The following is a 24,520-nucleotide window of genomic DNA, read 5'->3' as shown; positions in this document are numbered from 1 at the left end:
TGTAGACACTTTTCACTTTTAACTAGGGCAGCGTATTGGGTTGTGCGTGTGAAACATACAGAGAGCGAGAGAGAGAGGGAGAGAAAATAACCCACTCCCAGTCCGCTTTATTCATTCCTATCTGTCTACTTATCGACTAAGGGGGGTTATAGTACTGTGCATGAAAGCCCTAAGCATAGAAACACTCCCTACTGGAAACGCGAATTTCGCAGCACCGATCGCAACGGTGGCCGGTTTTCGAACGGATTGGTGCGCGGCATCGGCGGGCTGTAGTTGGGCGTCGGCAGATCCGTCTCCCCGCCGAGCGGTCCCGGGTTGGTAAGGTTCAGCCCGGTGGGACGCAAATTGACCGCGGCAATGCCACTGTTGTTCACGTTGAAGCTGTTGCGATAGTTAAGCTCGCGCGCTACCTTTGCCGCCGCCACGTCCCGTCGGACCACCGTGTTCATGAAGTTCTTTGGCGGGGGTGGCGGTGGGATGGGACGATTGTCGACTGTCGGACGTTCCTCCGGTTCGTTCGATTGCGGTCTGGCCAGGGGCTCGAGCGTACGGCTCACGACGACGGTTGGCTTTGGCTCGAAGGACCGCTGCTGCTGGCTCCAGTCCTGCTGCGGTGGGACGGGCGACTCTACCTGAATCGGTGCCTCGCTGATACGTTCCAGTGGGCGCCGGTACTCGGACACGACCGGCTGGGCGAACGACTGCGTGCGGGGTTGACTAAAGGGATATGTGGTGGGAGAAGAAGCAGTAGGACGGGAGAATACGGAAGAAAGCAGACGGCAGGGCGTGCAACAAACACTCACCTCATATCGTACGCATCGATGGGTGGCCGTCGCATCGTATCACCCTCCGGCACGTAGCCTCCGTTTGCCGTGCCACCGGTGGACTTTTGCTGCAAGCAAACCCCGAACGACAGAGAAACAGAGGTATGAAATATAAATCGCTGTGTACCGCCGTCTACACCCGATGATTGATCACCGATAAAGGTGGACGGATCGCACGGGCGTGTGTTAAGTCGGGTGGCTTTGATGCTTTATCAGAGCCAATCGCGCGTGGCCTTTGCTTACCTTGCGGCGCATCTGATTGTAGTCGTATATCTTAAACGTTTGCGTGAACATGAAGATCGCGAGCGACACGTTGACAATCCAGAGGATCCAGCCGCGGAATGCCATCACCATCATGATGCCGGAGACGTGCGCGGCCGTGGCCAGCACCTGGACCGCCGGTAGCACCTGCCCCATGTCGAACGGATACTCGAACAGTGCACGCTGGAGCAGGTAGCAAGTAAACATGTTCAATTGAATTTGGAAGGGAAAGAGTAAGCTTTTAGCGACCACTTACAACAATCGTATCGTAATCGATTGCAAACAGTATGCCCAGTGCCAGATCGAGCACGCTGATGATCATGGTGATGATGATCCAGATGTACAGGAACACATTTATGTAGCGCACATACTTGTGCCGTGCATCTGCAAAGGAGATTTTGGGGTGAGAAGCGATGGTCACTGGTTTGGAGCTCTTTTTCCTGAACAAAGCTGAGCTTACTTGTGAGCAGCGTCAGCGAGCTGATGCCCCAGAAGAGATGTATGATGAGGTAGACCCACACGAACGCGTGCACGTCGCCCGCGGGCATTAGATTGAGCGGCTGTACCAGTGACATGTCAATCGGTGGGATGTTCTGCTGCACGCAAGTACCTGTACGGAAGTCGTTTGAAGATTAAGTGCACATAAGTGCGTCTGTTGAGTGTTTTACTACGCTACTTGAGCACCGAGCCGTTTCTTTGCCAATTAGCCTTATGCTTAACGGGCAGTAGGCATTCTTCCAGACCATCATTAACATATTCAATTCAATGTTTCACGCATGACTCGACCTCCAACTCTATCGGGAGGAGGTCATAAACAGACATTCCTGCCAGCCTTGTGTGGGAAGCGATAAATCTGACTTCGTCATCGTGCCGTTTCTTTTATCGTTCTGTACCGCGCCTGAGGCTCGGGGATTAATTTGAAAGATTAAATCTTATCTGCATGTTCGCGCGATTTATCGTGGTCGCGTATCGATAGTGTGCCACAGAAGAAGGGTTCCGAACCAAAAAAAAAACCTAAGGATTCCGGTAACCGATTACTCAGAATTTATGTCACCCAAAGGAACAGGGTATGGAAGGAATTATGTTTTCGGAACCATTTTGGCCCGGGCGGCCGATTGCACACACACACACCGGCCTCCCACACACCGTCCTCTTCCTAATCGTGTCTTTCGATTTAGATAACGAGGCACCGTAAGGACGGTGTCTGCTTGCCCAAGGCGATTCATCATACGACGCCCCAAAACCTCGTTAGACACGAGATAGGTGCTTCTTCTTCGCTCGGTCGGTCGCATCCGCTACGTCAGGGTTTACTCACCGCGGAAGTAGATGTTAAAGAAGGTAAGCGTTAGCAGCGAGCCCATCGTGCTCGATTGGCCTGAAAAATCTATATCGCAATAGTACGAGATGATGCCCGTGATCGCGAAACCGATCCATATGAGGGATTGAAACTTTAAAGTGAAACAACAAAAAACAGACAAAAAAAGGGAACACATTCAGTTAGGATCACGATTAATTAGCACCAGCACCACCTTTCCACAGCCGTTAGCGACGATCACTTACAATGCCAAACACACCGGCAAAGATGGCAAACGGCCGAAAGACGTTATAGCTTGGGAGCATCATTTTTGGATGGCAGCGTGTCACGGATTTCTTCACTCCTACCAAGCAAACACTAGCGTAATCGCGTATACAAACACTAAGTTTTTTTTTCTTTCCTTTTTCTTTTCCTTTTTCTCAACACACTCGCACAGGTTCTAGCGTTGATGATTCACAGTGTCACATTTTCAAGCACACCCGTCGTAGATGGATGGGTTTTTGCCGAAAACGGTTCCGAAAAGGTACGTCGGAAAAGCGACGGAGAGCGCACTGTTCACACCTGCCCACCGGGACTGGTCAGACTGACGGGGTAAGTTAATATTTGTTGATCGAGACGTCCACCAAACTTCTTATCTGGTGCCGCTGCTGCACCGTATCGATACTAAGATAAGGGAACTCAAACGTCGTGAAACGGTCGGCAAACACCGTGAGAAACGATATCGATGTAGCGGGGGGTTGAGCGCGAAGCCCGACCACCGGACACCGGGCCGCGTGTTGTTTGGATTGATTTTTTTGACAGCAAATCCGAAAAGTAATGTTTTCCAACCGCGCGCCATAAACCATGGATGATGTGGTGAGTTACTTATCGGTAAACACTCAGGATGCAGGTAGTGGTTAGAACGTTCGGGAAAGATAGTGGAAGTAAAATTGAAATTGAAATTGAATAGAATAGAGTTAGAGTGTTTATTTCATAAATTAAAGCAGTGTAAAAACATGTTTATTTGGCAAACTAGTCAAATGAAACTGAAGGACACTTTTTAAACGTAACCGAAATTTGAAATATTGAAGCTGTTATACAGGTAAATATAAGGACTCACGTTAAATAGGACATGAAAAGCTTAAGTAATAGCAGGGGACAGACATATGAAGTCTATTTTTTTAAATAATTGATTGAAATATGCCGCAGCAAGGAAAATTTTAGTCAAAATAGAAATTGAAATTCGAAAACGACTAAGCGCCTAAGGTATGCAATACGAACGTCAGCCTTTGTACGAACATTTCACAATGGTTCAAGTGCATTTGACTAGTAGGACAGAATCGGTGTTGTTTGTGTGTTTGTTTATGTGGGTGCGTTTTCTTTTTGAGCATGTTGGAATACTTAATAACTAATTTGTGATCTAATTTAACGAACGTTCTTATTACATATTGGAGGAGCTTTCGAAATTCCCTTAAGATTGTCGATGGCCAGGTCTTTGTTCACATTCGTTAGCTTATAGTTTATTATAAGTTCTGGTTATTAGAAGTTTCAGGATTAGGTTAATTTCCATGGAGTTTGAGCCAAAGGAAAGAAACGGTAATTCAACTATTATGTCAATTTACTTATTTATTAATTTATTTATTTGAAATTGAGTTTCTTTTCATGGAAGTAGAAGATAAGAAAATCATATTCTAGTGAACGAACATCAGTTTGATCTTGTGTAACGTCCCTCGTCGATTGAAGAAGTTTGTGATATTTATTGACATTACAGCGTTTCCCACGATTTTTTGGTCGATTCCCATAATTTTTTGGTTCAATTCTATTGATATCCAATCGGACGATACCAATAAATTATGGGAACGAACTAAAAATCCATGGGATACGATGAATAAATCGTGAGACGAGACCAAACAATTATGGGAACCATAAAATCGTGGAAAACCCTGTATACTTCGTAGTAAGGACGGTTCAAAATGCTGTTTAAGCTGGATACAATCTCCTCATTTGTAAATTCCGACTTTTCTTTGCCAATTGACATAGGTACAACAAATTAAAACCACACCCATCATTCAATCTTTAACATAACCCGTATATTTTACTGTTTTTAAAATGCTCATTTAACACATCGACTTTGGGGGGGACTACACGTACGGGCAGAGTAGTAATGTTTTTTTTTCGCTACACGTATCACCATAAATCAATACTCTCGTTTGATGCACAAGTTTGCCTGTCAGTGTATTTATGGTCTCGCTAAAGTTTTCGTTAAGATTCCACCCAGCGCCCAAGTCTCTCTAGTTGAGTCTTCGGTCGAAATGGGTAGCATCCCATAGCACACAGTGCGCAGTGTTGTAAAAGGGAAAAGGGGGGATTGTTTTTGTTGTTTCTAAACAAGATAGGTAGAAATATTTACATAAAAATAGTAATAGCCCAACAGCCTGCACAGCTAGACTGCGTTGCCATCCATCTTTCTAGCCTCTGTTTGAGCTTCATGGCGAGGAGTAACTCGATCCACCGTATTAACCGGAAGGTCTACCGGCCTGCACTGACTAGTATTTGTACTCAGGACCGCTCCACTCTGTTTGGGGGAAGAGAAAGCGGTAATGGTGTTAAAACACGTTCAATTAATGTCTAAACTGTGACTTACTTCCTTCATCTGTGGTCACGCTGGACCGATCGTCCGGGAACGCTCCACCCTTGTGCGTTGGCAGCTGTTTCTCCTCGCCCGGGAAATCCTTCTCCTCGGTTAGCGTGGACGTAAACCGCTTGCCGGCAGGCTTCTTGTCATCCGCCGCCGGGAAGTACGACCACGGCAGCTGGTTGCGCACCTCCGGCGGAGCCGTTACCGAACTGCGCGGACTGTTGCCCGACTGTGGTGGCCCGGCAAGGTAGGAGAACGGGGCCGGTTGCCCCGGCAGATAGGAGAAGCGTTTATCGTGGAACGGATCGACCGTTTGCTTCACGTGCAGCGGCATCGGAATGGGCGATTCGTGTGCCGGGACGGACAGGTACGGTATGCTATCCTCCCGGAAGCTGCTACTGTCGTACGCATCGTTCAACGGTTCCACACTGCGCCGTACGTTCGGATCGGAGTGAGGGAGCTGTAGCTGGTTGGGCGGTGGCATTGGTGGATAGATGCGGGGAAGATGCTCGTGCGCCGGCTGGTGCACGGTTGGGAGTTGTTGCTGGGGCGCTTGATCGAGGTACCGGGTCGCGGACGGGTGCATGTCCTGCCGTTCGACCGGTGCGCTGGAGGTGGGATGCATTACTTGACGTGGTTGCATCGAGTCGTGGTACGCCGGGGCCGGTTTGTTTTCCTTCCACAGCGTCATCGAGAGGCTTATTACGACGGCTAGGAATAGGAGGAACATGAACCAAAACACGACCGCTTTGCTGAAGGCGAGCCACATGAAGAGGGAGGGTGCAATGTAGTAGATATCGTCCACCTGGCCCAGTACCTCCCGTACCTCTGGGGAGTCTTGCACCTCTAGCAGGTTGATAACGCCATTCAGATCCTGGAAAATGGGAAAGATGAAGTTTGAGATGTTGATGGGATGTCAGGCCTGTGATATCAGACGCACCATAACGTTGATGAAGTCGATCAGATACGTCACGAATCCGGTGACATCGAGCGCCAGCACGAGGAACATCGCCAGGATCCATGGGTAGAAGCCAACCACTACGCAGCTACGTCCCAGGCAGGAGATGCACATCGTACCTGTGATGAGTTAGAAGTATCATCCCGAGAGAGGAATAAATGAATGAGATAGGAGGAGGAGGACTTATAGGCAAGGTTAAGAGTAGTTAACCTACCAAACAGCAAGACCGTAGTAACAGCCAGCGCACCATGCAGCGCAACAGATACGATGGCAAACACAAACGTACGCTCCACGGCATCGGTCTTGTCGGGGAATAGTTCGGGCACGTTTATAACATTACCGACGTCAATGCCTAGGTATTTCAGATCAACTGGACCACATTCTTCCGCTAAATGGTACAAAATAGGAAGAACGACATAACAGGGTTTGTCTTAGTTTACTCAAACAGGCGTAATATTATATTACAAAGTGCTACATACAGCGAAAGTAGAACAGGTACAGGCCGTACGTTTCCTTGGACTGCGTCATATCGATCTCACAGTTGTGCGCCAATATTGCAGTCGTAGCTAACCCGGCCATTAGCAGCGAGAATGCCTGTGAAAAATAGTGAAGGAGGAAGAGTGTCAGCACGCATCAGGGTGAGTCAGTTGCGGGGAATTAGATGTACTGATAATGGAGGAGGTTACAGAGATAGTGTAGCTGGGAGGCCCGAATTCCCCTTCGTTGGACTTCGTTGTGAATGAGCTGATTGTCGTTTATCTGGCTAACCTTGCCTACAAGGTATGGCAAACAATTACATATTGAATGAAGTATACCCCGCGCAGAGCAGAGCAGGAAAAAACCTCCCAAAAAGGGTTCACATCCAAATCTCAATCTTGTGCGTTTTCCAGCTTTGCGCCAACACACACACACTCCATCTGGGAGTCGTTGTACGTGACTAACGCCCAGTGTCCAGTTACGGAGTGCATTGTTGTTTTGTTGTTTTTTTTTTTTGTTCACCTGTTGTGTGCTATTTTGTGTGGACAACAAGCACCAAACAAAAACTGAAGCGTCACTCCAAGCCTTGCATCTTGAACGCGTGCAGCAAAAGTATAAGCAAACCGTATTTTCACCGTATTTTTTTTGTAGCGAAATTCCAACCACACTCTGTTGGGGTGATAATTTTGGGACAATGGTAGGAATGTTGCAGGCAGAAATGATATCATTCCTTCATATTTAAAAAAAAAGACAACAGAACATTTAATTGTTGGTAGTTAAATTTATCCCACTGAGGGCGCGGTGGTCAGTCGGGCGCAGCCACACAATCGTTTGCAAACGTGCGCCTAGGAAATGGGCTGTAGCGTGATGGGGCGCGAACTTGTGAAAGGGCAAGCGCGGTTGTAAACAAATCCTCTATTATCGGGTGGCCAACGAGGCGTTAATGAGCCAGGCCCCGGCACTGGCCCGGGCGATATATCCTCCACGTGACGTGCTGGTGTAAAACGAGGCGGTTATATCGCTACCCTGGGAAGGTGGAATGATATTTATGACCTATCTTATATAGGACCCGCTCACGTTTGTTTTCGCTTTGGGGTGGTTTATTTTCGATTTTTTTGTTGGTAAGTTACCAACTCGAATCAACTTCTGCGCCCTCACACACCCATACTTTGGTCCTAAATTATCCCGGGCTTTTGGTAACAACCCCGCATTGGATTGTGGGTGGTGGGATGCAATAAAAGAAAGTATTGGATATGATGTAATGTAATTAGCTACAGTGGGTGGTGCTAGTGTGTGTGTATTTGTGTTATGACATTCATGTGTGAAGGTCAAGATGAAGGTAGAAGAGTTTGAAGAACCTGTTCAGGTTCGCCTGGGTTAATTAGCGATGGTGGTCGGAGTGGTACAGTCTGCAAGTTATAGTACCAAATCTCTTAAGGTCTGGGCTTTATAAGTAAAACTGATCCTATAAATACACATCAATCACTCACAGTTACTTGGATGGAAATATTGGGACTAACTCTTTTCTTCCTCTTCTTAATTCTCTTATTTTTCTTCTTTAATGTAACCACCTTATATAGGTTTCCTTTACATATTAAGTATAAAAACCGAGAATGCCAGGGATAAAACATATAAGGGAACAGTATCAAACAGCAAACCAAACTTCTTAATGCGTTATCTCACACTGCAGTTATCCAAATGGATCGACGATACTCCAAACATATTCGGCAACGATAAGATCACTTTGTGTTAAGTACACGTGCACTGGTATACAGTTTCCGCACATTTACATGAAACTAAGGGAGCAAAGATTAAAATAGCAATGAAGAAGGGACTAATAGTGATCAATGATCATTTTTTGAGAACCTCGGACTTTGGATCGTATTTGAAGAACATTAGAGCCTTACACACCTGTTAAACTCTTCCCGATTTATGTATTTTCAAGCGTTTCTATTACTCTAAATAAGTTAAACAGACCTTCAACAGGCATAATGGTCTCCTTTTAATCGATTTCAATCTTTGTCATGTCCCCATGGTACAAGGACCAATCACCAATCACCAGTAATACCAAAGAAGTTTGAGATAAACCAAGACTGATTATGAGATTGTTGTATCATGCAGGAACTAGAAGAAGTTATTATTTGATACAAAAAGGCACAACAGTAAGTAGGTTATTAGGATGAAACCAATCACGAACTATTGTGTACAAGAAGAGGCCATTAGATTGGAAAAAAGGATCTTACAATCCGGGAAACCGTAAATATACAAGCGCAACGAGTAAAACCGAAGCCGAAATGGTGCACAAAACATTATCTCTACCGGGTGTTAAAACAATGAATGAGTGATTGGGATGCCGGTTGGGGGCTGATAAGGATTAACAGATGGCACAGCCAACAGCACGGGGAGAGGGTGACATATGATGAATCATGTGTATGCGCGCGCGGGCGCGAGTGCTTTCGTGGACATTTTGCACTCACTAATGCGTTGCTTTTATCAGAGATCAGTGTAAGATAGTGGGAATGATTCATTGTTTTCAAAATAGCTGTTTTCCCCCTTATGGGCTTATTGGTTTGTGTTTTTGTACAATTTCTCTTAAAAGCTGCCTTCCTAAGATCGATAGTACGCTTTGTCTTCTAAATTATTTCTTAAACTTCCACTTCAACGCTAATCCTGATCATATTCCTCTTTATAAGCTTATCTAACGTACAAAACCCACCCTTCTCCAAGATACTCTCCCTTTCCCAATGCGTAAAACAATTCAGCAATCCGCAATGCCATAATCGTTATCTTGGCAATGGGCTAATCAATGGGCCATCCCAGAGCAAATAGCTTTTATACCCCATTCTGCCGTTCAACGATGCGTCATTTTCCAATTCCCCAAAAAAAAAAAAAAAAAAAAACAAAAAAAAAACAACAAAGAAAAGTAACTTAGCGATGTGATATGAAACACAAAGACAAACCCTTTTCCCGTGCATTCTACATCCGGGATGGCCACGGGCAATCGCTTTTCGATTGATTCGCCCTAATATCTTTGACCGCGTCTTGCGACCGAAAGCCACCAAAGATGCATTTTCTATCCCACATCCGGTCAACATAAACAAGACCGTGTGCCTCTGAGTAGCTGGAGTAAAGTGGGGAAAACACATCTCCTCCAGCGCTCGCTCGCTCGCGAGCGCTTTCAGCCGTGACAAACTTACCAGCGTGATCGTGCCTATTACAAACACGGTCATCCGTGGACCGAGTCCACACAGCGTACAGCTGAAGCCCATCTTAATGCGGCCACCAGGCGACACTGCCCGAAACTGTGATGATGATGATGATAACGGATGATGATTCTCGTTCAGTTGAGGTTTCGTTTGTTTCCAATTTCGAGGTTCGTCGCTGTTGTTCGTTTCACTCGTTGTTGTTTTTTCTCCGTTTTACAAGAAGGGAAAAACACTCGTATTTTCTCTCGCGTTTTGCGACACTTTTAATTCGTTAGTTATCTAGCTGTACCACATGCTAGTTATTGCACACAAAAAAAGAATGCACAAAAACTTCCACAAAAATCTCTTCTTCTTGCCTTCCGGCCACTGCACAATCGGAACTAGAACTCAGAGCGCTCTCTTGCTTACCGCACTGCGCACCAGCACGACGAACCGAACACGAACCGTCCCGTGGCGCGTTTCCACATTTTCTGACCGTACCGCGGCGAGACGTGCACCACCGAAGCGTAGCCACCGAAAAAACGCAGCCCAGTGCCCCAAGTGTGTTAAAACAATAAAATCACTCCGCGCACACAACACCGCACTCGCACGGTCGTTAGCGCTCGGGACTATCAGCTTCTGGTGGCTTTTTGGCTGATTAGATTCGACAAATGGGGTTGTAGCGCGGTGTTTGTTTTTATCCCAGCTATCACAACCACACAGACACACACACACACACACACACGCGTTGAGGGTGGTTGAGGACAGGTCACGAACACGAAGGCCGATGGGTGGGTGGTTTAATCGAGGTGCGCCAAACGGTTGCAGATGGCCGCCCGGAGCAGAGTGTTCAACTGATCGTCTCGCTGGACTAATGAAGCTTGCTGAGATCGATCGATGCCATCCGGAACTGGATAGCTGTCGCCTAATTACCAACAATCGATCGACACTCACCCTCTACAGCAGCAGCAGCAGCAGCGACTCTTCTACACTTATCAAGTGTCCGCGAGTGACTGCTGCCGCAAGTACAATTTGTCATCATCGCGGCTGTACGCGCGCGCAAAAGGTGGTCAAGCAAGGGGAGGATGATGATGATGATCGCAAGCGCAAACCGAGGTGGAGCACTGTTTAGATAGTTACCCTCACCCGGTGCTTTCTTGCGCCGCCTGTGATTGCCTAGGGGTTGGTGGGGGGATGAGCCCCAACCCAGCGCAATGTTGTGGAGTGGCGGCACATGTGCGTTAGTAGTTTACCGGCAACAGTGAAGCAGTTGCGCATACACAAAGACACACAGTAACACGCACACACCTAAGGGAAAAAGCACAGCCAAGATAAGCTGCCAAGGTGCACGTACACCCGGTGTATAGAGCTGCCCGATATGCATCAATAACGAAATTCCGAGCGCTGACAACGGTACGGTTCGAGGTCAGTTTTGGCCCGGCCCCGAACCATGATTGATGGCGTTGCGTGTCTTTTGTTCCATTTGCAATCACTGTGTCGCGTTCCCTTCGGCATAAGGGATGCAGCCGTGGCGCGCGTAGTGAGGTGTACAATTTTGCGCGCAGATCAGCGATCCTCGCCCACCTACACGATCGGCACCCTTTTACTGCCACAATCGTAATTATTATTTGCAACAGCAAACAGAAATAAAAATCGGGCCATTAAACGGTGTTTTTGTACGTGTAAGTGTGTGTGCAATTGCAAACTGATCATACGATTTCGCTTGCCACGGGCGATCGTGTCGAATGCTTCCGAATGCTTCTTGCATAACTGACAAGTTCCTACAGGTGTGAGAGCTTCCGCAACGTGTGAACGCGCGCGCGACTACTACTACTTCGCGTCCAACATGTTGTCGGACCGTATCTTTTCTATGTCAATTTATTAGGTTGACGTACATGGACGGACTTTTTTGTTTCGTTGTTGCGCTTGCCATACAGGAACCAGTCGCTTATCGGAAGTGCCCCATTCCATTCGATTGCGTGATAAGATGGGAGTTTGTGGTGCAAGATTGATGCTCACCCATGGTCAATATTAAGGTGCTTGTTTGTATTACTTTTGCATTTAATTTGCAACACTTTTAATTTCCTCCAATGGTGGCTATTTTTTAATCAAAATTTTACCTGCGTGCTTTGTTTCTTCCTGATGCTTGATTGCGACATTTTTTTAAGCAAAACTCTTGCCGCGTTGTTGTCTGCTTACAGGGTTTCCCACGATTTATTGGTTGGTTCCCACGATTTATTGGTGCGTTCCCACGATTTTTTGGTCATTTCCCATAATTTTTTGGTAGCAACCCACGATTTATTGGTCGGTTCCCAAATATTATTGGTCGGTTCCCAAATATTATTGGTCGTTTCCCAAATATTATTGGTCGGTTCCCAAATATAATATAATATAATACCGACCAATAATATTTGGGAAACGACCAATAATATTTGGGAACCGACCAATAAATCGTGGGTTGCTACCAAAAAATTATGGGAAATGACCAAAAAATCGTGGGAACGCACCAATAAATCGTGGGAACCAACCAATAAATCGTGGGAAACCCTGTATCGTGCTTGCTCAACAACGGTACTAGCTCTGTGCGATAAGCTGCACTTTGGTATGATAACGCTGACGACACCATTACGACCCTGCCACCATACCCGCCATCGGCAATCCGGACTAGTTTTATCGTCCCCTCGCTTTGGCATTCGCATTCCACTCTTTGCACACCTCGCACGCCTGAGTGTGAGCTGGGTAATTAACCTGCTGCTGCTGCCGGAAACTGACCCAGGAAGGAGCTGGATAGTGCCGCGTAGTACTGTCTCTCGATCTCTGAGACACAAATGCGCCTAGAAAGTAATGGCTGGGACCCGAGAGCGGGTTTGAGCCGGGCATTGATTTCCTGTTCCGATAGAGGGTGCACCTCAGCATGTGTCCGGTTGGGTGCGATTATTGTACACTTTTTTTTCTTTGCTTTTAATTTCTCACTCGCTTGGTTGGTGTGGCACGGGGGCAAGACGGACCAGTCAGGAGGGGGTTGGCTGTGGCGTGGACTGTTTTGTACGTGCGTAGAATTATAAATAATTCTATTGCTAAAATGGTGCATTGTTTGGGGTATTCCGACCACGCAGATCTAGGGTGTTTGATAGGCAGTGTTTCATCTCGTATTAAATAGTTTAGACGCCCGCCCTTGAGGCGTAAATTTCGATGAACGTATGAAGGTTTTTTTCCCTTGGTTGTGATTTTATTGTAGGTATTGATTATATGTTTTTTCTTTATTGTTAATTGAAACAGTATCGGTCAAATGAGGTCTAATTTTAAAGAAAAGTAGATCGAATAATTGAACGATTGTGGATCTTGCTAAGAGGGGATACGAGCTGGAATTATAGTTTTGGAGTAAAATGTCCTCTTTGTATTTCACTTGTTAACATATCGCTTCTGGCTTCAAATCTTAAATGATGGATCTCCTTGTTATGGATGGTTCATAGATGAAGTAACTGCTAGACAAAGCAAAGAAATCTTCTCGGTGGAGATGAGCTAAAGAAGTTAACGATCGTTGAATAGTAGAATAGCTCTATTAATATTTATTTTGTTTATTTTGGTTGCAAATGTTTTAAAGAAAGTGATGGTCGTATGGTAGATTGGTTCAATGGACCTATCAATATGCCCTTCTTGAGTTCAAGTCTTTTGTGAACCTAATCCATTTACTCAGAACTTTAGAGAACAATACCCAAGCGCCACAGATGAATCTTAAACCACTTGAAAATTTAATATCCCTAGAAAAAACGAAAGCTCCATAACATCACTGATTTGCTTAATAGATGGCGTTTTAAAACTGATCATTTTATATTGCTACCCTTTTCTTGCAATGTGTTTCGCCTAGCTTCATCTAATCATGGCCTTTAAACCCTTCTACTGATACGTTGGGTTACCTTTTTTTGCTATTTTTAGAATGCATCAAAATTACCGTCTGCTAAACGAAGTCTTTTTAGATTCCCATTAGGTTGAGAGCTTGACCCGTTTAGCGCTAGTTTAGTGGTCGTTTAGTGGATTTGTGGCACTTGGGGAAGATCAAAATGTATTACATTTATTAACATTTGCTCAAATTAATCCAGATAGTATCAGGATAAATTAAAAAGGGGTTAATTTATTAAAATTAAAATTTCAATATTAAAAAGAAAATTAAACTGCATTAATAAAACGGCCTGAATTTTATACCGCTCAAATCCCATAGTGCAAAGGACGGCTAGAGAAAATGAGCGAGATGCAGCTATGTTCGAACGTCAAAACCCCTCACTTTGCCCTACGGGCACACGAAACGTAAACAAAACAGTACGCCAGTAAAACGTACCGCGCTCCAATTGAGTGTAAAGTTTGTAGTCTTTTGAACTTAATCTTAACTCGCTGGACAATTACTAAAACAGTTAACGCTACCAACTTATCGTCTAATGAAGTGTTTCGTGTCTGGGTGTGACACAGACGATAACGTCGTCAGTTATACATCTGTGTTTTACGTAAAGTAAGGAACGAACTTTCTCGCTCGCTGTTGCTAACCACTACTTCTTTTGCTAATAAACGTTCCATTCCCACAATTCCAGCTGCCCTACCGATCCGACCATCCAGCAGCAATGGTTCACCCTGCTGGAGGTGACCGATCCCGATGCCATGCGTGCGCTGGTAGACGGACGATCGAAAGTGTGCAGCTGCCACTTTACGGAGGACTGCTTCGGGCATCATCCGGTGTACGGGTATCGCTATTTACTCGCCACGGCATTACCAACAGTTTTCCCCCCGCGGAAGGAGATTGAACAGCCGAAGCCCGACAGCGCGGAGCTGGAGAAAGATCCGGCGCTTGATTATTTTCTAGTCTATCTAGACGATCCTCCCGGGCCGGCCTTCATCGACCAGGTGGCATTGGCGGGCGTGACCAGTGGGCTTGATGTGATTGGAAATAACACTCCCTTGGAAGTGAAGCCGGAACAAGAACAAGCTACCATCCAAGAGGATGACGCGGAGCTACAAGAGGAATCCAACGATGTGGTGACGATTGAAGATGAAGATGGCGAAGACGACGATGCCATTGAACAAATCGGTATAGAGTACGCCAATGGCAAGTACTACTTTCTTAAGCTAGATGATGAACCCGCCCCCGTCGGTGATGTGCTTGTTTCGGCAGAGGAACCGAATGGAAACGAACTGGAATTCAGGAACAGCGAAAACGCCACATCAACTGATGCAGATCAGGAAAAGAGTTTACATGATCTGAACGAGAATTTACAGCAGCTGGACAAATTCGTTAGCCAGCAAGATGTAGGAGAGGCGGACGAGTATGACGAGTACGAGATGGATGTAAGCGACCAAGAAACAGAACAGCTTGCCGGCAAGCAAGTGCACTTAGAGACGGTGGAAGAGAGATCGGATACAGATGTGATCGAGGTAAAGGACGATACGGAAGTCGATGTTGTGAAGGAAGAGTATGAAGTTACATCGTCCAAGGATACGGCCAGCGACTCGGAGACGGGTGGCGACGACAACGACTACGACTGCGACGCATTGAGCGAGGCAGATTATGGACCGATCGAGGCACTGGAGGAGGTGTCGGTGTGTGGTGATAAAGTTCGGATTCGTGATGAGAACGAAGGCCTAAACGTAGGTAGTTCTATATAAGGAATCAAAGAAAGTAAAGGATTAAACATGTTTTGTTTTTTTAAGCGATTCTTTTGCGAATATTGTGGGCGAGGATTCCGGTTTAAAAGCTTGAAGGATCGCCACACCCTGGTACACACGAAGATGAAAAAGTTTTGCTGCGAAGTGTGCGGAAGAGGGTAAGTAAGCGGATTGCTGTTAAACGGTGTTTTAGTTCAGTGAATAATTTCCGTCCGTTATGTTTCGTCCGCTAGCTTTACGCAAAAGATCAACCTAACCATCCACCTGCGCACGCACACGGGCGAAAGTGGGAACAAAAAGTTCACCTGTCAGATCTGCGGGAAGAAGTGCATCCGGATGAGCGAGCTCGAGGCGCACATGACCGCCCATCTGCGCAAGTTCCCGCACGTGTGTCCGCTCTGCCAGGAGCGCTATTCGGACGCGACCGGGCTGTACGACCACTTCCAGGTGGAGCACCGGAGCGAGATGACGCTGCGCGAGCTGATCGATCTGCTGTCCGAGAACGAAAACGCAATCGTCATCTCGGACAAGGAGGCACCGTCCAACATTAGGCGGGACGATGGTTCGTACGAGTGTCCTGTGTGCAGCAAGACGTACCGCATGGAGGCCAACCTCGAGCGGCACAAGCGCAAGATGCATGTGAAAATTTACAACTGCCCACACTGTCCGCGCAAATTTCTGTACAAAAGCCTGCTGCACAAGCATCTGCCCTCGCACACGCTCGAGAAGCCGTACCAGTGTCCGCACTGTGCGCTTTCCTACACGCAGCGCGTCAACCTGCGGGTGCACATGGAGCGCAAGCACGCGCAGCAGCTGAAGCAGCCGAAGAAGGAACCGAAGGCCGCCAGCGAGCCGTCCTTTGTGGTCGCGACGCTCAACGCTGACGGTGACGTTGTGGAGAGCATTGAGACTGCCCAGTCGCCGGCGCCGCCGCCGCCACGGATCACCGGGTCGCGAACACACGACTGTGAGGAGTGTGGGAAAAAGTTCCCCCGCAGGGCGTCGCTGTTGCAGCATGCAGCGGCCCACAAAAAGGTGCACAACCCGACCACGTTTGACTGTGAGGTGTGCGGTATTTCCCTGGCCGCTCGCGTAGCGCTCGAGAAACATCGGTGGCGGGTGCACGGCGAGCAGAAGAACAACATGAACGTGATCAGCAACCTCGATCTGCGGAACGTTACGATTTTACCAACCGCCGACAACCGGTACCTGGAGCTTGGTGAGTGGATTGGGGTGAATTGTAGTGCGTTGCTTTCGGTCGCTAACAGCATTTCCTTTTTTTCTCGCTACAGACGTGCCGGACACTATATCGGAAGATTACGAACACGAAGATTAAGGAACGAGGAGTAAAAAGTCGCCGTACTGTTGCAGGTATGGCAACTCAGCTAAGAGCATCACAGTAGGCAACAGACAGTACAGTTTGTTCCTGAGTTACGCGATTAGTGCCGCTCTCCAGGTCTGCTTAAGTCGAATATCGTGTTGTAAGGCTAAAGATAGAGCCATAGAGAATACGTAATTTATCGTTAAAGTGGGTGATTTTACCTATGAAATTGTTGATTTTGGATCATACATTCGGAAAATTAGTATATTTTTTATTTTGGACGATTTTACGATTTCAACAAACTACTAATTTTACATTCCAACATTTGCGCAATTTGCTCCAAAAACTGTCAATTTATTTAAACCGCACCATCTCAAACCCTCTATAATTGCGTAACTCAGGAACAGACTGTACAAAGGCTAACAGTAAGCTGTAAGTCGACTGACAATTCGAACTCTTGAGTTTAATTTGTTCCATTGATTTCGGGTAACTCTGGGATGTCCACCATAAATTGTAATTGGTGAAGAAAGAAGACTCCCCAAAATGCCAAAATGCGCGTTTCGATTGCTTTATTAATATGTGTAAATCCGTAAATCGCTATCACTTTACAGTGCAGTGTTTTGTGAAAGTAGCACAGAAGAAAGAAAGAAAAAAATAACAAAACAATATAATCTGGGGAGGGGCTAGCCACAAAAACGCACGCACACATTGGCAGCGCGCAGCAGCATTATCGGTCATCATCCCCAGACCTCCACGGCTGACGGAGCGAGCGTAAGCTTCAAAAACACAGAGTGTCAGGGCACACCAGTAGTTGTAGTACATAGCGGTAGGAAGGGCAGTAGACAGCAAGCGCCTCCGGGGTTGTTTTCGTTGTTTTTTTCTTCTTTTTCGCTAAGCAATGTTCCGCGTAACCTTCCGGAAGTAGTTCTGCATCTGCTTCATCCGCACGTCCTGCAGCTTCCCGACCCGGCCCATCAGCCGCTCGTGGCGGCACACCTCGCAGAACTGGCGCGTCACCACGTGCATCGGGCTGCGGTAGTAGACGTCCGGGTTGCCGTTCGTGCTGTTCTTCCGGTGGGCCCACATGTGCAGCATCACCTCGACGAACGAGATGACGAGCGCGAACAGCTTCGGCGTCACGAACAGCAGCGGCAGCAGGAAGAGCAGATGTGCGGTACTGTTATATCCGACCGTAATCTCCTGTGGGTCCAAAGATAGAGTCAGAGAGAGAGAGAGAGAAGAGATAGTAGTAGATTTGAGTATTAGCTGTTTTTGTTTGTGGATGCAGTTAAACGATGCTACTAATACTATCTGAGCCCTACGAATTAAGATCTTAACCAGACGCACGCAGTCACACATACAGACATCCATCCCCACACAAACTGACATTCACTCCCGTACACTACACGTTAGCTCTTATCACTAAGCTTACTAAGGCTAGTACTACAGAGGGAAAAAAACAAAGGGATAACACACGAAACGTTCGTCTTCTGTACCTCGTCCGCGGGCGCACGCGCCCCTTCAGGCGTGCCTTGGTCCATCGCGTTCGGTAGCAGTAGTAGTAGCAGAGCGTAGCCTAGAGTAATAGCCTAGAGTACCTAGAGTGTATGGATGTCATTTGACAGGTACCTCCTTCATCATCGGTATCATCTTTTGCTTGCACGCCATCAGCGCGCAGCTGACGCTCGGGGCGGCCGGTGCCGCGGGCCGCCGGCCGATGATGCCGCACTGATTGCGCAGGTACTGCTTCGGTATGTGGAACTTGGAGCGCCGCCGCCGCGACCCGGCCTGCTCGGTCGGGTCGCTGCTCACCTCGCCCGTCTCCTTGTCCAGATAGATACGCTCACGATCGTACCCGCCGACCGTGCCGTACTCGATCTCGCCCGTCTCGAGGTTCAGCATGTCTGCAAAGAAGCGGAAGAAAGACGAAAAATTGTGTGATTTGGATGATCTTGATTGATTGAGCTGCTAGTGTGAGTGTGTGTGTGTGTGTGTGTGTGTGTAATATGCACTAAATTGCGTCTTCGAGCGGAGAAGAAGCGGTGCAAACTTTAAAATGATTGATTGCGCGAACAATCCAATCTGCTGGACGAAAACGCTTTTCACACATTATTTTGTATTCCCCCTCCCGGGTTTTTGTTCCCCAAATGCATGTGTGTGTGTGCACGGCCGAAATTCTAAGTTGGTAGTAAATTATGCAAATGGCGTCAATTACCAACGCGACGATCGACGACCGTAAAACGTGAACACAACCAGCAGTGTGTCCACAAGAGTCCGGCCAGACACGAGACACCACACCGGTGGCAAGCAAAAACAATCCAATAAATTTCCATCAATTCTCTCCACGAGGCGTGAGGTCAATGTAGGGGGAGGGGGGGGGGGGGTTGGTACACGTTCCCCCGAGCAAGTCTGAGGTGCAAAGGCGCTCCTACGGCGCAAGCTAGGAGAAACCTTCGCAACCCGCGCGGTCGTGATTGACCCGTGAAGCATACATTTATGTGCAAACTTGCCTGTATGTTTGTGCGTGTGTGTGTGTGTGTGTGATGTCTTTTTCACGTTTTTTGGTGAGACATCTAGATCGCTATCGATGGTTTTTTGAGGGGGGGGGGAGAGAATCACCGAAACGATGCGAACTGCTCGTCTTCATTTAGTCTCCTCGGGACCGCTAATCAGCATGCGACATTTGCACGCGAGGAGACTGAGGATGAGGAGGAGGAGCAGGAAGAAGAAGGAAGCAATGGTCAAGCATTTGCTGGACCCTTGAACCCTGCAGCGCGAGGTCCGCACGATTGCGCTGGACCGGTGGCCTTGCTTGATGGACAATTCGGTATGCTAATAATGGTGCGCAATGAAAATGGGCAATTATTGTTAGATCGGTAAGGGATATTGGAGTCCCTAGATTTTTTTGTTGTACCTGGTACGGGACAATTTGACCATGGTCCAACATTGTCCAATTTATTAAATGTTTTCCCTTTAGGTAAGTTTGAAACAGCCGGAATGGGGCGCACAGAGGGCTGTAGTTGCACGCTCACTTGAAGCGATCATGTGTGTGCCCCTACCCTAACGATCGTTGCAATTAACCCACACGCCACGCTCCATTCGCGTACTACGATATACGAGGAAGCAAAATCTCATCACCCATGCAATGGAATCGCTCTTAGTAAACATCGATTAACGCTCATTTACCAGTGTCACGTTGACGCGGTAACGATGGAAGCTGTTAAATTGGTTACTAAAGAATGGGGAAGAGCGAAATGAGTTTACTCTGGACGCTGGTTGTAGCTTGAGCCGCCTAAACTACTCCGAGAACCGTCTGTGGGGGGTATAAAGTGCCACTTTTTAAGCCATCCCGAGCGCTCATCATCATTTGTCAAGCGAGTGGAGGTAAGTCAGAACATTAAGCTAAATGTAGGGCTTTTTATTTGCCCATATAAGCGACGCGAAATGTGTCCGGGGAATAAAATTGTCACACAAAACACAATACTGATTGTATAAGAGGGTTTGCAACGATGTTTTTTGTTTCTTTCTAATTATGATTAGCATTGTGTGAAATGTTAACGATTTGTGGGCGCTTCAACGATCGTTCGTCAACTCTCATTAATAAATGACATATAGGTAAAAAACAAACTGTCGCAAAAGTGCATACGTTTGCATATTCTTAGCGCCGTGAAAAAATCCATTTTATTGGAAAACAAAAATTGTACAATGTTACACTGATTTCCGAGTCAGTTCTCAATATAAACAGCATTCTTTCAACGATCGCGAGATGATTTTCGACAGCTGTCAGGCTGTGTTTTTGTCAGCTGGACCCTTTGAAAAATATCTCACGAGTGTTGATTAATGCTGCTAAAATTGAAGTCTGACTAGAGAAAAGAGTGAACTAGATTGAAGAATTCATTTAGATCTTTGTAGGATCTTGTTTGTACAAATATTGTTGCAAATGTTGCAAAGGGGCATTTCAGAATAGAGAAATTCGTCTTCACTTTGTCATTATTTTCTTTACTATTATGTAAAAAAAATGAACAAAAAAGCTAAAAGTTCTCCAAAAAAAACTGATGTCGAGAACATCTGTTCATCAATTACAAGTTTGGACAATTTTGGACATTGGTTTGAAATACTTGTAATGAGGAATACGGTTTAAAACAAGTGACAGTGTCAAAAGCTTGATGTTGTTCAGTCTTCTTTTGTTTTTTTATTTTTTATTAAGAGTTCATAGTTCATAGTTCTTCTTCTGTTTGACGTTACGCCTAGGACGTAACGTCCTAGGCGGACATGCCGCGGCCTATACAGGCTTTCGAGACTTTATTCATTAACAAGCAGCCGGATAGTCAATCCTTGCTAAGGGGGGCACGGTCCATTCTAGCCTTGAACCCATGACGGGCATGTTATTGAGTCGTTCGAGTTGACGACTGTACCACCGCGTGGGAGACGGGAGAGTTCATAGTATTGATACTTAAACATTCTCCGCTTATTCTAGAGAGCTCAAGTTTCTAGGAAATCCTATTGAGCCATTAAACCATCGGAATATAGTTATTAGCACATAACATTCTATTATAATGAGGAAATTTGCAGTAAAATCCCAAATGATTTCTCAACATGCTGCTGTACAAGCACCAGGCACCCAGACGGCAATACATTTTCAGGTCAGGTGTGTTAACACAGGTGATAAGAACTTATCAAAGCGAAAGGAAGGAAAAAAGCACACATTATATATTTTCCATGTTTCTTTACCAAATTCAATGTGTTCTTCTGTTGGTGTGTGCTTCTTGGCCATTGGTACACCATTAAAAGTAAATGAAACCAATTAAAACCATCTTGGAGCAGGGATTTCCGTTACGAACAGTGCTAATAATCCTCCCATTATCAACACCTCACTTGAGGGGGAATCTCAAATTAATCGCTAACGCTGTTTGCCAACCAAACCAGCATGAAAGTGAAAATGAAGCCCAATTATTATCTGTTCCGATCGATCAAAATGCGATTCACAAACAGCCTAGCAGCAGCAGCAGCAGCAGTAGCTATAACGGGCTAAGCCCCCATAATCGTGGTCATTTTGCTGAAGAGTGAGTATCTCCAGCGTACCAACGGCACTGAACCGAGACGATAAGAGACCTGGTGATCCCTTCGTGTGCGATACCTGCTATTTGTGTTTGTTTCCCTGTTTTCACTCATAATCAATGTGTTGCGGTACCTGGCGCAACATTAAATGCCACGCATGCTTATCTTCGTATGCCAAAGATACCGAGCCATACGTTTGCGCACCTTAGAAACAAGAGCCGCCTTCCCCTTCGCACAACGTTTGAGATGAAGATTTGTAGCCTACAATTGTTCCATGAGCGTGTGATAGCAACCACTTTTGAAGGTTGAAGGTCTGCCAAGTCAAGTTCAAGGGACATACCACTATTAATGGGTTTCTCCATTTGGTGTCCTGTCCTTTGTGCTACCGTCCAATGACAAATGATGTACTGTTTATGTATCCCCCGTCTTCATATGCATTAAGCAAACTCAAACCACAAATTATCAAACCTACATGTAAATGCTTCATTGACAAAAGCCAAAAGATTTGGTTGCTGCACAGCAATTAGATGCCATCAGGCAGAAGTCACAGGCCGTGTGCGGCTATTAATCTATTACCTTTTCAAGCCTTCGCGCACCGACTTACCTGGTTCGTTTTGCTTCTTTTTTATCCACAGAAGAGAACGCAGAAGATGCTTGATTGTTGGCTGAAACGTTAGGCCTTTTTTGCTGTTGCTGCTGCTGCTGCTGCTGCTGCTGCCACAACCCTTCAATTGTATGGCACACGCAACGGACCGCACCAACAATCGCTAGCAGCACACAAAAAAACCCGATCGTGGGCTTTTGGGGACGTGGAAGAGAGGTACTTGTCTTCTTCTTGGTTCTGTACACGGCACAGAAAAGTTCTCTTCTGAACACTGCCGTGTGTGACGTCAGCCGTGTTTTGGGGTGGATGTCCAAAGCCAAAAAAAAGCTCCTTATGTTTGGCCTCCTTACCGTACCGAAAGGGCGTCCGTTCTTCTCGTATTACCGGCCAGGTGGGGGGAGGGGTTTTAATACGATCGCTCGCTAATGTTTTGCCGTGTATTGTCCGTCGTGTCCGTCATCGGCTCGCAAGTGTGCTAAAAAACTGCGCAACAACACCAACACGCCGGCGCCGCCGCTACCTCACTGATCTTTGATTTCCTTCAACGGTCAGTTCGAGGGGTGCTGCCGGCAACCCCGCTGAGTAGGGGTGGAAGTAGGGTTGATATTGTTGGAACACAAACACACACACACACACACACGCGCGCGCTCGTACAGACTTGCTTTAGTGCTTTGCGAACAAAATGGACGATAGGGCTTTCGCGGCTGAATACGAAGCGCGATCCTTTGCCTTTCCCTGCGTGGATGAGCGTGTCCTGCGTTTACTTCCAGACGTGGGCTGTATCTCACATCTTCCCCAGGCTTCTACTGCTCTTCTACTTCACCTCACTTGTGGGCACACAATCAAACACCACCGCGTTACTCGCTCACCGTCGGTTGCGTTCACCGCGATCACCTTTCCGTCGCGCGTTCGACGACGGCCGGCTGACGATCATTTCCTAACGCTCGCCAACACACTCCAGCACACACACACACAGACACACACACGCCCCGAAATAACGTTTCGTCTGCCCTCGTTTTTCTGCTTTCACCTTCACCGTTTTTCTTCTACCGCTGGTTGTAACCTTTGACTTGTACACACCGGTGCGCCTCCACCGAACTTGAGCGTTTGTCACTTGGGTCACACGATTAAAACTGGCTAATTTATTTTTCACATTTACCCAACCAAAATCCCTTGGCTTATCTTCACTTTCTGGTGGGGGGGATATTAGAGACACTCGCTCAAGAGCACGATCCGCTTCGCCGCGAGTATTTCAAGCGAATGAACACCGAACGCGCGTACGCATCTGAGGGGTTGCGCGTTGAATCACGCAAAAACCCCACATCGTTTGCGATACGCCGACACACAGGTTCGTTGTTAGTGTGTTAGTGTTAGCGCTGAACAATGGGGCAGATGGACGGAAATTTAGGGTATATTTTTTCCACACCCCTGCATTACAGTTTGTTTACCTTTTTGCGCATTCAAAGTACGCCAAAAAGAACCACAGAAGAACACGTGGTGTGTATGCAAAGGAAAATATTTAAAATCTAAAAATAGCCACTGCGCATTTGGTGGGGCCACGTGGTACGTTGAAAAAAAGCCGGGAAGAAAAACAACCCCGAAAACGCACTCACTTTCGGTCAATTCTTTGTTCGCCTGCGCCCCATAGTGCTCACGGTTGTTTGGGGGTTGTTTGGGGGTTGAACAGCCCCTATGACTGTGTGTGTGCACACTTAACCATCGATCGCTTTGTTTGCGAACGACGAAATCTTCGCCCCTCCGTCCGCCGCTGTGTGCGTGTGTTTTCATCTTTACAACCCCATCCGCAAAAGACCACGCCACCCGGCTGCGATACGGCGCCCCGCGTGTACGATTTACGCGACACCCCGCGAGAGCCGAGGGCTTTTGTGTGCGCGATCACAAAAACAAAGATTCGACCGGAACCGGAATATCGAGGAGGGGGGGGGGGGGGGGGGGTAGAGAGAGACAGGTACAAAAAGGGGTAACAACAAAAGAAAATCGCTCAATGCTCAAAACGTTGGGTTTTCTAGTGAATTCTCGTGATTTACACGGCTTCCGGCTGTTGGGTTTTGCGGCTGTGATCGAGAAATTGTTCGCTTTTTGCTTATCAAAAGCAGGGGAGGGAAGGGGGGGGGGCTATAGTGTAGGGGGGTGTGAGTGGGTGCGCGAAAATCAGCAACGAGCGATAAGATAACGTGTGTCCCCCCGGTCGGCCGTCCGGCGGATTCCCTTTTTTGGGATCCTTTTG

At 46.9% G+C, this 24,520-nt stretch overlaps 4 protein-coding genes across 5 annotated transcripts; 1 reads left to right on the top strand and 3 right to left on the bottom strand.

Annotated features, from left to right (window-relative positions):
• Nucleotides 1-33: 33 nt before the first annotated feature.
• On the bottom strand, nucleotides 34-2,813 carry LOC120952079 (uncharacterized). The gene is made up of 7 exons (XM_040371195.2): nucleotides 2,646-2,813; nucleotides 2,401-2,533; nucleotides 1,546-1,695; nucleotides 1,342-1,469; nucleotides 1,068-1,268; nucleotides 804-892; nucleotides 34-717 (listed from the first exon to the last, which is right to left on the bottom strand). Exons 1-7 carry the CDS (start codon nucleotides 2,706-2,708, stop codon nucleotides 189-191), a joined length of 1,293 nt encoding a protein of 430 aa, XP_040227129.2. The 5' UTR covers nucleotides 2,709-2,813; the 3' UTR covers nucleotides 34-188.
• A 26-nt stretch (nucleotides 2,814-2,839) lies between these two features.
• On the top strand, nucleotides 2,840-17,575 carry LOC120952075 (zinc finger protein 568-like). 2 transcript variants are annotated; one of them, XM_040371189.2, is made up of 5 exons: nucleotides 2,840-2,991; nucleotides 14,221-15,271; nucleotides 15,335-15,447; nucleotides 15,523-16,508; nucleotides 16,582-17,575. In XM_040371189.2, the coding sequence occupies exons 1-5, from the start codon at nucleotides 2,849-2,851 to the stop codon at nucleotides 16,623-16,625; spliced, it is 2,337 nt and encodes a 778-aa protein (XP_040227123.2). In that variant the 5' UTR covers nucleotides 2,840-2,848; the 3' UTR covers nucleotides 16,626-17,575. The 2 variants fall into 2 exon arrangements, with proteins under 2 accessions (XP_040227123.2, XP_040227124.2); XM_040371190.2 differs by lacking the exon at nucleotides 2,840-2,991 and adding an exon at nucleotides 13,869-14,141.
• LOC120952077 (uncharacterized) lies at nucleotides 4,448-10,655 on the bottom strand. Its single transcript, XM_040371193.2, has 6 exons — nucleotides 9,650-10,655; nucleotides 6,455-6,569; nucleotides 6,190-6,363; nucleotides 5,958-6,094; nucleotides 5,024-5,891; nucleotides 4,448-4,954 (listed from the first exon to the last, which is right to left on the bottom strand). Exons 1-6 carry the CDS (start codon nucleotides 9,719-9,721, stop codon nucleotides 4,926-4,928), a joined length of 1,395 nt encoding a protein of 464 aa, XP_040227127.2. The 5' UTR covers nucleotides 9,722-10,655; the 3' UTR covers nucleotides 4,448-4,925.
• On the bottom strand, nucleotides 17,163-23,555 carry LOC120952082 (uncharacterized). The gene is made up of 3 exons (XM_040371198.2): nucleotides 22,273-23,555; nucleotides 18,240-18,514; nucleotides 17,163-17,810 (listed from the first exon to the last, which is right to left on the bottom strand). Exons 2-3 carry the CDS (start codon nucleotides 18,510-18,512, stop codon nucleotides 17,502-17,504), a joined length of 582 nt encoding a protein of 193 aa, XP_040227132.1. The 5' UTR covers nucleotides 18,513-18,514; nucleotides 22,273-23,555; the 3' UTR covers nucleotides 17,163-17,501.
• Between the last annotated feature and the right edge of the window lie 965 nt (nucleotides 23,556-24,520).

Source organism: Anopheles coluzzii, chromosome 2, assembly GCF_943734685.1.
Source record: "Anopheles coluzzii chromosome 2, AcolN3, whole genome shotgun sequence".
NCBI lineage: Eukaryota > Metazoa > Arthropoda > Insecta > Diptera > Culicidae > Anopheles > Anopheles coluzzii.
Note: the sequence above shows the minus strand (reverse complement) of the source record. Positions and strands in the feature narration are given on the sequence as shown.

Coding starts and splice junctions, on each gene's coding strand:
- LOC120952079 (XM_040371195.2), bottom strand. CDS start 2,708: ATGATGCTCCCAAGCTATAACGTCTTTCGGCCGTTTGCCATCTTTGCC. Junction 2,534..2,645: donor TTGCCGGTGTGTTTGGCATT/GTAAGTGATCGT, acceptor TTCACTTTAAAG/TTTCAATCCCTCATATGGAT. Junction 1,696..2,400: donor CTTTAACATCTACTTCCGCG/GTGAGTAAACCC, acceptor ACTTCCGTACAG/GTACTTGCGTGCAGCAGAAC.
- LOC120952075 (XM_040371189.2), top strand. CDS start 2,849: ATGATTCACAGTGTCACATTTTCAAGCACACCCGTCGTAGATGGATGG. Junction 2,992..14,220: donor GGACTGGTCAGACTGACGGG/GTAAGTTAATAT, acceptor CCACAATTCCAG/CTGCCCTACCGATCCGACCA. Junction 16,509..16,581: donor CAACCGGTACCTGGAGCTTG/GTGAGTGGATTG, acceptor TTCTCGCTACAG/ACGTGCCGGACACTATATCG.
- LOC120952077 (XM_040371193.2), bottom strand. CDS start 9,721: ATGGGCTTCAGCTGTACGCTGTGTGGACTCGGTCCACGGATGACCGTG. Junction 5,892..5,957: donor TCGACTTCATCAACGTTATG/GTGCGTCTGATA, acceptor CCCATTTTCCAG/GATCTGAATGGCGTTATCAA. Junction 4,955..5,023: donor CGTGACCACAGATGAAGGAA/GTAAGTCACAGT, acceptor TCCCCCAAACAG/AGTGGAGCGGTCCTGAGTAC.
- LOC120952082 (XM_040371198.2), bottom strand. CDS start 18,512: ATGCTGAACCTCGAGACGGGCGAGATCGAGTACGGCACGGTCGGCGGG. Junction 17,811..18,239: donor TGATACCGATGATGAAGGAG/GTACCTGTCAAA, acceptor TTGGACCCACAG/GAGATTACGGTCGGATATAA.